The sequence below is a fragment of the Protopterus annectens genome, chromosome 16.part0 (genome assembly GCF_019279795.1).
Source record: "Protopterus annectens isolate FY-2018-M chromosome 16.part0, PAN1.0, whole genome shotgun sequence".
Lineage (NCBI taxonomy): Eukaryota > Metazoa > Chordata > Ceratodontiformes > Protopteridae > Protopterus > Protopterus annectens.
The window spans coordinates 389,348,351-389,365,165 of NC_056750.1; the positions used below are offsets into that span (position 1 = coordinate 389,348,351).

The window sequence follows — 16,815 nt, forward strand, 5'->3', positions numbered from 1 at the left end:
GTACCGCTATCTCCGTGCAGATAGTCGATTTCTACTTACGCGAATGCAGTTGTGCATTCGCATAAGTGAAGTCAACTATCTGTTGCAAAACTGCTTGTGCGTTCCGATATTCTGTTTTTCAGCACATTGCAGCTGATAGAATGTCGTTCACACAAACAATAGTAAACCATATATGCAAACTGCAAGCGGAAACATACAGGTATAAAATACAGCACACATACTTTCAAATGTCTGTGTCTTGTGTAGTGGCAAGGTAATGTGCGGGGTTAACAAGCATTTGCTCCACCTTACTCAGGTCTGCAAACCCTAACCCTAATCCTAGACATTACCTTAAAAAAAAATCCTTCAATAATAGTACCATTATTCAGAAAAACTGTCCCTACAGGTAGCACTAGGGTTTAGGTTATAAGCGAGTGCAAAGGAAACTGTTTTCTGTTTGCAACTGTTTGGTTGTTCAATGAATTTTTTTTTTTTTTTTTTGTTAATAAGCATGTTTTTTAAAGTACTGTCTTAGATAAAGACAAACACACACATTCATGCATACTCTCATATGTGTTCATGTACATGATCTCAAACTGCAACCAACCACTTGCCAGCGATCACAGTATCCCGACTACCCTCACATTCAGTCTTACTCCTTACAGTGGGGACTAGTTCAAGTCATACCTTTATATTGATCTGGCCATAAAACATGCATTAAGTCTAGTATGCTGGCAAAGGTTTATAACTATTTATGAAATACACTTCACTACCACTATACAGGATGACCTGTTTAGTGTATATCACTGACCGTTTTTCTCTGTATAACTTTTGCCAGTCTCCTCTTACTCCTTCACAGAGCCTGCTACATCACTTACCACAGGTGCACCAGAATATTCTCTTGAACAGGTTTATCGCTTTAAAATGAACATCTAGAACAGAGGCATAATTTAAGTAGCCAGAAATTATCTAATACAGAGTCTGCACACTACTCCTTCTATGTATCTAATGTATCTGCAGATCTTACAGAATCACAGTTTCTCATACCACAAAGCATTTGTACAGACAGAAATACTTTATGTCATGCTGTTAGTAATAAGATGCCATGTTTCATTACCTGCTGTACTATGGCAGACCCTACTACTAACAAAAAGAAAAAAAGGATTTTGTAACAAAAGTAAAGCGAATTAACACCTGACAAAGAACACAGCACTTCAATTCAAAGGGAATACATCTCCAGTAATGGATATTCTTCAGACCTCTCACTACTTTCATCATAAGTTATGTTTTTAAAACATTTAACCACCTTGGTTCATCTATTCATATCTATTTATTCAGTCAGACTAAACACAATCTTGAATTATTTTAAATTTTCTACAAAGGCTGCAAAGTGAAGACAAAACTACACTTGTACCAGCAGGGTTATCCTACTACTACTACTATACAGCATGCTTAAAACAATACAAATAATTTTCTACTTGACTTGTGCATTAAAGAACTCACAATTAAACTAATCATACATATGTAGACAGCCCCGGCTGACTATAAGGAACATTTTTATAAAATGGTTTACTTAAAGCTCTGCATAGTCCATTAATAAACTGTCTTCAGAAAACACCACTGCATAACTACTGAAGAGCTTATTGTCAATTTGTCTGTAGAATATATTTTATTGCAGGAATAACATTAAAAAGCATAACAAGCAAAATTAGAATTACCCTGGTACTGACGCTGTTGTAGCCATGTTCGACACAACTGGAGGGCAAGGGCAGCATTCAACCGCTGGTGATCTCCTTCAGGTCCCAGTTCAAATTTCACACCCTCCAATTCAAAATCATCCAAATCTGGACAAAGGTGAAGAGAACACTGAGAAAGAAAAAAATATATATTAACCCTACTAGCATGCTTGTTACAGACTTCCCCTATATACAACTAACAATAAACAGATGATTATGATTGGCTCACCAATCATAACCCACTTATATGTTCGAGACACAGATGCCAAGAAATTCACCTTGACAGTGAAGCTCGAGAGGTGAATCTTGGTAGCCATGTAGAGAACATATAATACAGAATTATGATCCGTGAGACAATCATAATTCTTTGCAGGGCATGGAGCTTCAAGTGCCAAGGAAAAAAAATATCGAAAAATGTTGTTGACTTTTAAAGCCATAAAACACTTAGTAGATGTTGCCCAGAAATGAAGCAACACAATCCGTTAAGTTTACACCTACCTTAAAATGCCTGTTTACTGTGCAGATTTTTGCAGAAAGTCCAGATTATTGCTTCATATTTTGTCTGTTCCTCATAAAATCTGTGGTTTTCAGAGAAACATGGAGGACTGCAGTCACTAAATAATGACATACAGTTTTGTTTCAGAGTTCATATCCTTCACCACAGGCAGGCAAACACATGCTGTTTTAGCAACTTTCTAAGATTTTCACAGATGCACTATATATTATCACACATTACTTACCAACCCACTGCCGCCTACTCCCCACTGCTCTATCTATACCCACTAACTCTCCCCTAGACTAAGCTGAAAAGCTTTCCCTTAAAATGTCAATGCACTTCATATGAAGTTGTTTATATTCTCAGCCTTTTTTTTAGTTTTTCCTTTCTTGTCTGATCTTCAGTGCATCTTCAAGATTATCTCTACTAAACATACTGCATGAACAATCAAATGTTACTACCTGCTATACTTTTAACTGTATGTCTAAACCATTATGCTTATGTAAATATCTTATGCAAGCATATCTGCTATATTTTTATAACTGAATGTGTAAATATCTTATGTATAGTATGTTAGCAATTGTTCTGGAGCTTTTCTCCCAGGCCTCTGCTGAAAACGGACAGCTCTGTCCAGTCGGACTTCCCCGGTAAACAAATGCTACTTTAAGGAAATTACAGACATGTTACCAGTACAAACAGCAGGCATAAGCAAATGTTTTGAGCTGTGGCTGTCATTTACTTGTTTACTACAGGCAGATTTTACTGCTGAGCTGTAAACCTGCCCTTAACAACATAAGCACGTGATGCTTAAAAAGAAAATATGTAGTTATAATGTTCCATCTGTGTTGTCCATTTTCATTCTTCCTCAACAGATGGGTTTGGATCAGATACTGAGAACAAACTCGGCCATTACACTAACTCATGGCTTCCGACAAACTCTCAAGCTCCTTTCCTATCCAGAATGCACTATGCCTAAAGTCTCTCAGATCTTATTTACAGCTTGGCAGAAAGAAACTATGGAATAACTGCCATAAATGGAGTACAACAAAAGAGACGTACTGTGTCCTGTCCTAAAAGTCTCATTCCTCCAGAATCATGTGTATGAAATGAAGGGGGATTAAGGGTGGGAGGTTGAGGAAGAATGAAAATAGGCAACACAGATGGAACATTATGGCAAATACATAACTTCTTTATCTCATGTTGCCAATTTTCATTCATTCCTTTATGGATGGGGCAGAGCCCCTTGCTACCTCTATTCCTGGATGGAGTCTAAGGACGGATATTCCCGAGTACAGTTGAGCCAAAGGCTACTCTTCCCCTAGAGACCAGATCTAGCTTGTAGCGAGTGATAAAGGTATGAGGACTTGACCAATTTGCAGGTGCATGCATATCGTCCATGGATGCACTAGACTGCAATACAGTGGAAGTAGCCATAGATCTGGTTGAATGAGTCCGTTTGGGTAAGGGGAGATTCAATTTGCTTTAAACAAATTAAATACAATCTGTCTTTCATACAGCTAGGGTAACCTTTGTAGCTGAGCTGTCCAACTTGATATGTGCAAAGGAAGCAAACAGCTGGTCAATTTTTCTAATTTCTGTTATTCTGTGAAGGTAAAAACATAACTGTCTATGAACATCCAGTAAGTGCACATATATTCTCTTTTATCTGTAAAGTTTGGGAAGAAAACTGGCGGGTTAATGGCTTGGTTAATGTTGGATTCTGATACCACCTTAGGTAGGAAGAAAGCACTGGTAAGTAAGGTGACCCTATCCTTCTGGAAAACCAAGTATGGGGGGTTTAGAAGATAGTGTTTCAAGTTCTGAATTTTTTTCTAGCAGATGTAATTGCAACTAAAAAGAGTTTTCCAGGTCAAACATTTTAAATCACATTTAGCTGCAGGTTCAAAGGGAGACTGTTAAGGCTTTCAAGAGGGTCTAAGTAAAAAAGTATCTTTTATAAAGGGTTTACACAGTTCTTAAGATGGCAGGGATGAATTCTGAAACCCCACATAAAAGTTACAGATGTCTGCAAGTTGAACTTTAATAGTCAAACTAGCACCCTCCTTAAATAAACTTGCTAGGTTATAATGATATAGCAATATATGTGAAGTAAAATGTTTATGTTAATTATAGTGCTATTATGCTCTGCTAAAATAAACAAATCATCGCCATTTACTTCTGTAGAGTTTCCTCGCAAAGGGTTTATGAGAAACTAACAGTGTAGAACAGACAGGCGAAGACACCATAGCTTGCCTGGCAATAAATGCAATTAGAGAAACCATACAGCCAGTTTGAGATTTGAGATGTCCAGGTGAATCATGCCTGCTGGGTGAGACAGAAGGTCTGAAGTTGGATCCAGAACATAACTTTCAACCTCTTAGAGTTGGACAAAGCCATAAATAAAAGGGGTTCCTATTATTTATTTATTTTTATTTATTTTACATTTGTTAACCGGGCTAGTCCAACTGGATACATGTCCATTTTCAGTGGAGGCCCGAGGAGAAAAGCTCCACTATCTAATGCATAATAACAAAAATACATTCAAAGTACATAGGTAATTTAACTAAAACAGGGATTTAAAATTACATAGGGAATTAAGACACAAGTAAAACAGGCATATAGGCTTTCCTTTCAGTAAGTTCAAAAAGGTGAATACAGAGACTATCAAATTTCTACAGTACAGGTCAAAGTACAAAGGTAATTTGAGATTCAACTAAAACAGGCATTCATAATTACATAGTGAATTTAAGACTCAACTAAAACAGGCATTAAGTTCAAAAGGTGAAAACAGAGACTATCAAATTTCTTCAGTACAGGTATATAAAATGTGAGACAGAAATAATTAAGTAGTTTAAAAGCAAAAGATAGAGTTACTAGAAAATTTTAGTTTGAAGTTGAGAGAGTCAATTTCTCAGGTAGAGATGAAAAATAAAACGGAGAAATAGAGTTGGGAGACAGTGCAAAGGATGCAGGAGAAGGTAGGAGGCGTGGATCAGCTAGGGTTATTGCAAGAGCAAAGCCAGTGATTGGTTAGAAAATGTTTCAGTTGAGTTTTAAATAGTGTGATAGAAGTTTGGGCTAAGAGGTCTGTAGGAAGTTGATACCAACTGAGTTGGAAAATATAGAGTCACCTGCTGTATTCTTTGATAGAGAGGTTTGAATCAGTATTTTATTGGAGGGTTTTAGGTTGTTATAGGGTTTTATCAGGGTAGTAAGCTGATAGTATTGAATTAGGTGAGGTAACTCCAGCCACCCTAGGTTAAGGAGGTTTAGGCAGTGATGTGTTTTATATGGAGAGGCAGAATGTTGTTATAGGCTGTTGTAAGCCTATTGATGTTATGTTTAGAAAGATTAGTATATATGGGGATGCATATAGTAGAGTAGAGATAAGATAAGTTCTGGCTATGGTAGTTCTTGCTTCAGGAGTTAAGAAAGATTTGATTCTGTAGAGAACCTAATTTTTGTTAGTTGCTTTTATGATAGAGTGGATATGAAAATCAAATTTTAGTAGATAGTAACTCCTAGAAGTTTGGTTGTTTGGTCAGGAGAGATAAGGGTGCCATTATTAGAAGTAAGTGTGAAACTAATAGGGAGACAGGTGTGCAGTGATTGGAGAACCATTGTTCTATGGTGGTAAGTGATAGAACTTCAAATAGTTCGAACCCTATATGGTCGAAACCATACAGTCAAACTTGCTGAAGTTCGAACACAGAAAAAAAAAAAAAAAAACTGTTGAAAGCAGGAGGACAAGCCCCCCTGCACCCCCCCACTCTTTAAATATACCAACTCCGAGACCGGACTATAGTGCAGAAAGGGAATATTTCCCTTTACTGCACTGTAGTGCGATCTCGGAGTTGGTATATTTAAAGAGAGGGGGGTGTGGGGTGCAGCGTTGCTTGCCCCCTGCTTGCAACAGTTTACTGTTGCAACTTTTTTCTTCCCCTCGTGTTCGAAGTTTTGAAACTTCAAACAGACAAGTTTGATATTGTCGTGTACGAAGTTTTAAAACTTCGATCATGTAATAGAAACCCAACTAAAAGTGGGACAAAGGCCCAAAAACAGGGACAATTTTTAAATATTGCTCTTACAAACTTAAGGTTGATAGAAAATAGGTCTTGCATTAGCATGAATTTTCTGAAGGATATGAAGTCTGAAACTTAAAAGTCCATCATATTTTCTAACTTCAAGCTTTAATGATTTATCACTAATTTGCCAGCAAACCGCAATATTATGACAAACGGACCAGAAATATGAGGCCAAAATCTGTACATTCTGTGAAAATCCATACAGTTGAGAGGTATGAGCCAGAATCCAAGGTGGGTACAGAAGATGAGGCCAAAGGAAGAGGAAACAAATCGGTCAAGGCCAGTAAAGTGTAATGGGGATAACTTTGCTCTTCAACCTGGCTATTTTCTGAAGGAATTTGGGAATTAAAAGAATCAGAGGATAAGCATACAGAAGATTGGGATGCCAATTGTGGAGTAGAGCATGCCTCGGTAAGGGGATTAGGGCAAAGAAGATGCTCCACTTGTTTAGGGGAGATGCAAAAAGATCGCAATAAGGCTGGCCCCACTGACAAAAAATCATGTCCACCACTTTGTTGTTGAGAGACCACTCAAGAGGCAGTAAGATGGACCTGCTCAGTTTGTCTGTTATGTTGGACTTCCCCGAATATGTGTTGCAATTAGAAAGCAGTTAAAGAAATCGTCCATTACCACACCCTTAGGGCTTATCGACACAGGATCTAGTTCCCCCTAGTCTGCCGATGTACCAAACTACTGACATGTGGCCTGTTTGGACTGCAACTGTTCCAAGGGGGAGAGTGTTTTGGAATGCTTGCAATGCCAAAAGCACCACTCATTTCCAGAACATTGATATGCAAGTTGGCCTCTTCAGGGGCCCAAGTGCCTTGGACCATCTTTGCCAGAAAATGCCCCCCCCCCCCAAATCTGAGAAGCGTCCATGGTCACTATGGCCTTGGGCTGAGGAAGAATGAAAGGATGACCTTGCAACAGTTGCTGTGACTGCATCCACTAGAAAAGATATTGTTTGCATACCTGAATTATTCTTATCTTTGTCGCCATGGCTTGCGAAAGAATTGACCACTGTGTTTGTAACATCCAATGCAGAATTCTCATGTGATATCTTGTTAAGGGATCTAAAATTACTGCTGCGGACATTGATCCCAAGTCTTGCAGAATCAACCAATTTGAAATTCTGGAACTGCAAATTATTTTCTTGACTTGCTTTCTTATTGTTTGTACTCTTGGAAGAGGAAGAGATGCTACCAAAGATACTGTACTCCTATGAATTCCAATGTCTGAGTTGGTTGTAATTGTGACTTGTTGTACAGTGCAAAGTATTTGCCCCTTCCTGATTTCTTATTTTTTGCATGTTTGTCACACTTAAATGTTTTTAAGTTTTTTTTTTTTTTTTTAACATTTTTTTAACTGGGAAAGTCCGACTTGGAATGAAGCCAATTTTCAGCAGAGGCCCGGAGAGAAATGCTCCACGTGCATGTCTTTGTAAAGTGGGAGGAAACCAGAGCACCCAGAGGTAACCCACACGAATGCAGGGAGGACATGCAGACTCCACATGGAAGGCACCCCAGCCGAGAATCTAACTGGAGAACCTCTTGCTGTGAGGTGACAATGCTACCGCTGCACCACTGCACCATCCAGATCATCAAACAAATGTAAATATTACACAAAAATAACCCAAGTAGACATGCGTAAATGGGCAAGCCTTCATTGAAGGTTGGACATCGAGCTGGCACCTCGGTATTTGTGAAAAATCTACTGCCAATCATTAGCGGACTGGAGTTCCGCTGTGGCGACCCCAACCAGGAAAAGCCAAAAGACAAACAACAACAAACAAATGGCCCTATGTGAAAAAGTAATTGCCCCCCCTTCTTAAATCATGAAGTAACTGTGGTTAATCAGATTTTTGGGAAAGCGGAGTTCAATTTTACTAGCCACACCCAGGCCTGATTACTGCCAGACCTGTTGAATCAAGAGATCACTTAAATGAAACCTGTCAGACAAAGTGAAGTAGGCCAAAAGATCCCAAAAAGGAAGACACCATGCCGTGATCTAAAGAAATTCTGGAACAGATGAGAAACAAAGTAATTGACATCTATCAGTCTGGAAAAGGTTACAAAGCCATTTCTAAAGGTTTGGGACTCCAGCAAACTATGGTGAGAGCTATTATCCACAAATGGAGAAAACATGGAACAGTGGTGAATCTTCCCAGGAGTGGACGGCCTACAAAAATTACCCCAAGAGCGCAGCGACGACTCATCCAAAAGGTCACAAAAGAACCCAGAACATCTAGAGAACTGCAGGCCTCACTTGCCTCAGTTAAGGTCAGTGTTCATGACTCAACCATAAGAAAGAGACTGGGCAAAAATGGCATGCATGGCAGAGTGCCACGGTGAAAATCACTGCTGACCAAAAAGAACATAAAGGCTCGATTCACTTTTGCCAAAAACATCTTGATGATCCCCAAGACTTTTGGGAAAATATTCCGTGGAATGACGAAAAAGTTGAACTTTCTGGGAGGTGTGCGTCCTGTTGCATCTGGCGTAAAAGTAACACAGCATTTCAGAAAAAAATCATCATACCAACAGTCAAACATGGGGTGGTGGTAGTGAGATGGTCTGGGGCTGCTTTTGGACCTGGATGACTTGCTGTGATTGATGGAACCATGAATTCTGCTCTCTACCAAAAAATCCTGAAACAGAATGTCCGGCTATCAGTTCGTGACCTCAAGCTGAAGTGCACTTGGGTTCTGCAGCAGGACAATGATCCAAAACACACCAGCAAGTCCACCTCTGAATGGCTTAAAAAACATAATGAAGGTTTTGGAGTGGCCTAGTCAAAGTCCGGACTTAAATCCAATTGAGATGCTGTGGCATGACATTAAAAAGGAGGTTCATGCTCGGAAACCCTCCAATATGGCTGAATTAAAACAATTCTTCAAAGAGTGGGCCGAAATTCCTCAACAGCGATGTGGAAGACTCATTGCCAGTTATTGCAAACGCTTGATTGCAGTTGTTGGTGCTAAGGGTGGTACAACCAGTTATGTTTAGGAGACCATTACTTTTTCACATAGGGCCATGTAGGTTTGGATATTTTATTTCCTTAATAAATAAAATCATCACTTAAAAACTGCATTTTGTGTTTACTTGGGTGATCTTTGTCTAATATTTACATTTGTTTAATGATCTAAAACATTTAAGTGCGACAAACATGCAAAAGGGATGGGGGCAAATACTTGTTCATTGCACTGTAATTGATGGATATTCCAAGATTTGAACAAATCCGCAATACTTGGTCTTGTGCTTGTACCAGTTGATGCCTTGTCGAGTAGTGAGTCAGTCATCTAAGTATGAAAACACCCGGAATCCCTGCAGTCTCAAATACGCTGCTATTACTGCCACACACTTGAACACCCTGGGGGCTGTGGTCTGAACTGGTAATGACCGACTCCCAGCTGGAAGTGCAAGTACCTTCTAAAGCACCTGGTCATTTCTGTGTGATAGTAGGCATCCTGAAGGTCTACTGAGCACATCCAGCCATCCTTGCTCAAAAATGCCAGAATGGACTGAACCATGACCATCTAGAACTTGGTGTGTCAAGCTAATTTGTTCAACACACTGAGGTCTAAAATAGTCTCCAGTCCCCCGTCTTCTATGGCACTAAAAAGAATAGAGTAAGATCCGGATTCTAATTGGTCTGGAGGGACCGCTAGGATGACTCCTCCTAGCAGCTTTTGGATTTTTACTGCTGCTGTTATCCTCTGACTGGGTGGAACATCGGGGATTTTCCTGGGTAATGGAGGTGGTAGGGAAAAGGAATATATATAACCTCTGGAAAATTATTCTCTGCACCCGACTGTCATTTACTAGGTTTAACCAGGCTTCCTGATGTAGAGATAAGCAAACCCCGGCTGCCTCCAGAGGAAGACAATTGAGCTTCCCTTCAGGAGTGCTGAAAAGGTTGGTCGGAAAATGTATCTCTAGACCCTTGGTTTTGCGGGCCTCCTCTGCCACAGGAGTGACTTCTGCCATTATCGCCACCCACCCCCATCTCTGGGGTAACTACTTCCACATGTGCCCTAGAAAGGACCCTGAAACTTCCTGAAGCACATCTTTCGACCTCCCCATTGATTCCTGGAAAAGGTCCATTGATGGGGTTGAAAAACGTACACCCACTGCAGACAGGTTCTTTGTCTTTGTCTCACCTGGCGAGTATGTCTTTTACTGTGGGGCCAAACAAAGAAGAAAAGTCAAAGGGAGCACTGATGAAAGATGACTTGAAGGGCTCCACAAAATCACACAGGTGCATCCAGGTATGCCACCTGATGGAAATACCTGAACCCGCAGCCCTTGAGGCACTTTCTGCAGCATGCATGATGAGCCTCATGGACGATTTGCAATAGACTGAAAGGTAGCCAACTTTGAGGCCACAGATGTTGGAGCCTCCACAGCAGTGGCCCCTGAAAGTGAGTTTGAAAGCTCCTTAATCAAGTCCCTTTGCAGTCTCATGAAGTGTGCCAAATTTTCAGCATTCAGACAGTAAATGGCACTGAAGTATAAACTCTGTTCCCAAATCTGTCCAATGCCCTAGAATCTCTATTAGGAGGATACACAGTGGAATTCTGTTCCATGAGTTCCTTCTTTGTAGCTGCCGCCATGACCACTGTATCAATTGGTAGCCCCTTTACTCCAATGTTCTCTTCCTACCGATGGAACCAAAATCCTGTATGGTCTCTTGGTGATTGGCTCAATCATATCAGGCTCCTTCCATGCCCGCATAGGGACCAGATCAATAAGTTCATCAGCAGGTGGAGTAACCCAGAAGGTAGAAGGACCAGTCCCAAAAGCTTCCAACAATATTGACTTTTCAGGAGTTGGGTTTTGAGCAGACCAACTATCCTTCTGTTTAAGGATCTCAAGGAGGTCTCCAAATGAGATGTCATCGGTTGGTGATTCTGGAGAACCTTCCCCCTCATCAGTCAGCATCGTCGATGATGGACTCCGGGGGAGAGTACAAGTGTAAAAGTGAATAAAAATAATAGAACACTTAAGGGATAGAATAAACATTCTAGCAGAAAGTGATAAATAAGGTTTTAAAGAGAATTTGCTTATCTTAATGAGTTAGCCCAACAACCGCAGTCGACCATGTCTAGATGCAAAAGCAGCAAACATGATCGGAGGGATTTTACCCATACTACATTATGGGTAGGAAAGGAGTTCAAGAGTTTGTCAGTGGCCATGAGCTAGTGTAACAGCAGAGTCGGATCAGAGCGTTGGATGCGAATCCATCCCTTGAGGAATGAATGAAAATTGACATCAGATCATTTCTTAAGTTTGGGTCGTGTGCCACTCTGGTGCCTAACTAGCTTGTCTTTTTCCAAATATCGGAGTGTAATCAGCACGCTCCATGCATTACATGTTAATTAAATCTAACTGTGTGTGTCCGTGTTCACAATTACTCAGAAGAGTTTCAACACATTTGTCTATTATACACCCCCCCTTCAACAGAGTCAGAGATCTCGCAAGAGGAACACTTCCATCATACCAAAAATAACCAACCAGTAAATAAATACTACCACAAATTAAAGTCAACCAGAGAAGAAAATAGGTGGTGAAGCAAAGTATAAGCAAACTATCAGCAAAGTAAAATGCTTCTACAGAAGTGAAACACTGAGTAGTTAAAGACAAAGTTTAAAGTGGTGAACAGATGTAATAAAAACACTTGCCATTTTCATCCTTGTAGTTGCAATCACTAACTTACTGTAAAAGAAAATCTTTGTGATTAGGTTTTCAACAAATTTAAACTTTTAAATTTGCTGTGGATACTCAGAACTGGAGCCAGGATGCTAACTGGTATACTCATTCAATCAGTACGTCTTGAAAACTGCCATGAAATTATAAGTAGCTACCTGCCAAACTGTTAATAAACAATTTGGCAGAAAACTAAACACTTGGGTCTCTGTAGTTTCACATGTTTCATGAGGTCTAAGGACACTGGTGTTTCAGACTACTGACAGAAAGCTCAATTGCCTTCTGCAGGGTCATCAAAAGGCATCAATGTAATCTGAATGTCCCCCTGACATACCTCTCAACTGTACAGATTTTCGCCTAACACTTTTGGCTTGCTGTTCCTCATAAAACGTGTGGTTTTCTGGCAAATCACTAAGAACTGAATAGTCATAGTCATAGTTTAGTACTAAGCTAACTGCCCTTGCAAGCCATTTTAAGCCTAGCCAATTATCCCTTGTGACATTCAAACCCTGCACCTTGTGTTTGTAAGGCAAACACCTTAGCCATTAAGCCACCCTCCCAACCCTGAATAATGACATACATTTGAGTTTCAGACTTCATGTCCTTCAGAAAATGCATGCCAACAAAAATCCTTTTATTTTAGCAACTTTCTAAGTTTGTAAGAGCAATATTTAAAATATCTCCCTATTTTGGGCCTTTGTACCACCCCCCCATAATTTTAGGCTTTGGCTAGATTTATAGTGCCAAGAGATTAAGAGTTATGCCCCATGGACAGAATCTTATAGCAGACGTTCAAGCTTCACTTTTTGGTATTCACAGAAATTTTAAAAGTTAACATTTTGTTCAAAACCTAATGACAAGGGCCTTCTTATAAGTTAGTGATTACAACCATAAGGATGAGATTGGGAGAACAATGAGTGTTTTGATTACATCAATTCACCACTTTAATCTTTATCTTTAATGTAATGCATGAATGAAATTTTTGAACATTAAAAATGAAAATGTGTACTGACAGCAATCAAATAAAGAAGTTATGTACTCACCATAGTGTTCCACCTGCACAGTCTATTTTTATTCTTCCTCAACATGTGGGTTCAGCTCAGACTCAGACACTTTACAGCTTTGGATCTGACTGTATAGCTCCTCCCTTACCCATAATGCCCCTGCCCAGTAGATTACTTCAGATCGAGTTTGCTGCAGTTGTATATGCAAAATACACATATGTATATATAGAAAATTATCATAAGAAAGGTATTAAGAGTATGTTAAAGGGTTAAAATTTTCTTAACTGAAAATAAGTAGAAAAAGTAAAAATAATAGTACAGTAGTTATTATGCATGTTTGGCATCCATACTATGTGATATAACTGTTTCAGGACTAGCACAGCTGCAAGGAGAACTGCAGATAAGGATGACTGCCTAATTTCTGAAGTAATTACTAGCACAGGTGCGAGGGACAGGAGACAGGAACCACTCCCTAAACCTTAAAGGAGGTCACATAAAGTACCTTGAAACAGAACAAAATCAGCTCATCAGCAGATTGCATGACATCAAACACCAAAGTACTTTCATAAACAGAATCCAAATGGTACCAGAAAGTATACAAAAAGGCTGCAAAACTAAATGTTTGTAGCTGGGTAGTTTGTAGGAACACCAGTTCTGAGGTAAATGGAGAATTATCATCTCTATCTGTATCTAAAAGCAAACCTTGTACATTAAAAGTAGTAAGCTGCAACATTACAGTATGTGTCGTCTGTTACATAGATAAGTTATTTTATTAGTAACTGCACTCAAGCTGATGAAGTACAGTGTTCTAAAGTATATTTTTATAAGTTTATCAGTGTGCAACTTGCAAGGTTCTTGGGCCTTAATCAGAGTTTAATTTCCTGTATCTTAAAATTTATCAATAGGAAGATGATAAAATCAGGAACTCAAAAGGAAAAAGAAGTTATGTATTCACCATAACGTTCTGAGTAGTTACATTTCATTTTTCTGCAACCTGTGGGTATATGGATACGTATCGAATCCGAGCCTGCAACTTTTTTCTAGCATCTGCTCCAAGCTCTGAGCTCCTCCCCTTACCCATAATGCACTACCATCTCCTACCTTCCCTCAGATTGAGTTTGCTGCAGCTAAATACATAAGCAATTCAGCCCAATGAACCAAACCTGAATAGTCAGGACAATGTCCGGGGGATGGAGGGAGAGAATGTTGCAGAAAAATGAAATATAACTACTCAGATGGAATGTTATGGTGAGTACATAACTTCTTTATCTGAAGTAGTTAACTTCATTTTATCTGCAACCTGTGGGACAGAGTCCCCAGCTACTCCAATCCTGGGAGGCCCTTATGGAAGGATATTCCTGAGTACCGCAGAGCCAAAGGATGCTCTACCCCTCGAAATTAGATCTAATTTGTAATGGGAAATGAAGGTATGTGAATTGGCCCAGGTCACTGCTGCACAAATATTGTCCAAAGGCATCCTACACCAAAAAGCAGCAAAAGTCGCCATGGACCTGGTAGAGTGAGCCTTAACAATACCAGGAGGAGATAAACCTTTTGCTTTGTAGGTATGTGAAATACAAAGAGTGATCCATCTGGCCAAAGAAACTTTAGAAATAGCTTTTCCCATAAATGTTTTGGAAAAGGAAACAAACAATTGGTCAGTCTTGCGGAAAGACTTCATTCTATGAAGATAAAAATGAAGCGGTCTATGAACATCTAACAAATGGAGTTTGTATTCACCTTTATTTTGGAAGTTAGGAAAGAAAACAGGCAGATTAATGGACTGGTTTATGTTTGCTTCAGATGCCACTTTGGGTAAGAGGGAAGGATTAGTACGGAGAGACCCAATCCTTGTAGAAGACCAAATACGGAGGCACGGCAGACAGAGCTTGAAGCTCAGAAACCCTCCTAGCCGATGTAATGGCGACTAGTAAAGCGGTCTTCCAGGACAAAAATTTCAAGTCCACAGAAGCTGCAGGTTCAAAAGGAGAAGCCAACAATTTTTTATTTATTTATTTTACATTTGTTGACCGGGCTAGTCTAGCTGGATACATATCCTTTTTCAGTAGAGGCCCGGGGAGAAAAGCTCCCAATAATAAGAAAGTTAAACACTACAATTTGATAGAAATCTTACATTGTGAAGAATAAGAAAACAGTAAAACAACAATATATACATGCTAGTAGAGAAAAATCATAGGTTAAATTGGTCACATGACATAGGTACATAAGGAGGAAGTAAATTCAATGATAATAGTTTGTGAGTAGGATACTGTGAGACCTATAGGAATTAATCTGGGTTTGGACATGGGCATAACCAGCGGGACTTGAAATATTCTCTAAGATTGTTCTTGAATAGAGTGAGTGAAGTCATGAGTCTAAGGTTGTTGGGAAGGGAATTCCATAGTTTTCCAATAGAGTTAGCGTAAAGAGCATCGCCGCCTGTATTGTTAGATTTGATGGTTAGTACTTGAATACTATTTGATGACCAAAGGGAACTTAAGTTGGTGTAGGGGGTCAGGATTTTGGTCAGTGGGGGTTTTGCCAGGTTGATTATTTATTTTGAATGCTTCCGTTAGTTGATTAAATTTAAGAAGATTGGGCAGTTCTAACCAGTCGAGTTTCTTGAGGTTTAGGCAATGGTGTGTACGATACGGTGTTCCTGTTATGAATTTGGCTATGTGGTGGTAGGTGGTAGAAAGGTTATTGAGCTCACGTTTATTAAGGAAGGAAAATATCGGGGAGGCGTATAGTAGCGTGGAAAGGAGATGTGTACAGGCAATGGTTAATTTTGCGTGAGGAGTAAGAAAGTTCCTGATTCTGTACATTGAACCTAGTTTCTTGTTAACAGATTTAATGGTTTGGGAAATGTGGAGATCGAATTTGAGCTTATGGTCAATAGTGACACCTAATAGCTTGGTGTGGGAGACGGGCTCTATGATGGTGCCATTAGAGGATTCCACAAAAAAGGAGCTAGGATTAGCTGGTTGCGACATTATGGCTAAGGAAGTGGTAGACGAGGGGAAGAATAAAAGTAACTCGGTTTTAGTTGGATTTAGTATGAGTTTCAGGTCAGAGAACCATTTTTCAACTTTGGCAAATCATTGTTGGGTGGCTGCTTGAAGTTTCTGGAGAGAAAGATCAGAGCAGATCAGGGTAGAGTCATATTGGATGCAGGTGGCTCTGGGGATGATAGTGTGAAGATCATTTATAAAAACAGAGAAAAGAAGGGGACCAAGTATGGAGCCCTGTGGGACGCCAATGTTGTTATGGATTAGTTGAGATAGACTATTTTGCCATTGGACTGCTTGTTGCCGGTCAGAAAGGTAGTCCTTGAACCAGTTTAGCGCCAAGTTGTCCAGATGAAGGGTTTGCAGCGTGTGGAGTAAAAGCTGGTGGTTGACCATGTCGAAAGCTTTTGATAGATCAAGAAAGAGTGCAGAGGATATAAGTTTTTTGTTGTGGTTGCTATTTACTGAGTCGACAAAGGAGAGGAGGGCAGTGGTAGTACTATGATGCGGGAAAACCATGCTGGGTAATGGACAGTAGATTATTGATGGTGAGGTAGTGTAGGAGTTGTTTGTGAATACACCGTTCCAAAATTTTGGCTATTGGAGATAGTATTGCGATAGGCCTGTAGTTAGATGTTTCAGTGGAGGAGCCTCCCTTATGAAGTGGAATGATGTCGAAATTTTCCAAATAGGGGGAATGGTGGCCTCAGTTATGGATCTGTTAATCAAAATTGATATGGGATAGGCAATGACATCAGAGGCTAATTGGAGGTATTCCGCTGGGAGACGATCAGCCGCAAGG

The 16,815-nt window shown here is 39.8% G+C and overlaps 1 protein-coding gene across 3 annotated transcripts in view; it reads right to left on the bottom strand.

Moving 5' to 3' along the window:
- Positions 1–16,815, bottom strand: part of FPGS (folylpolyglutamate synthase) — a 1,649,361-nt gene that overhangs the window by 761,851 nt on the left and 870,695 nt on the right. For all 3 annotated transcript variants that reach the window (XM_044058278.1, XM_044058279.1, XM_044058280.1), the window contains exon 10: positions 1,698–1,845. In XM_044058278.1, the coding sequence (XP_043914213.1) occupies positions 1,698–1,845 (148 nt within the window). The remainder of the gene's footprint in view (positions 1–1,697; positions 1,846–16,815) is intronic.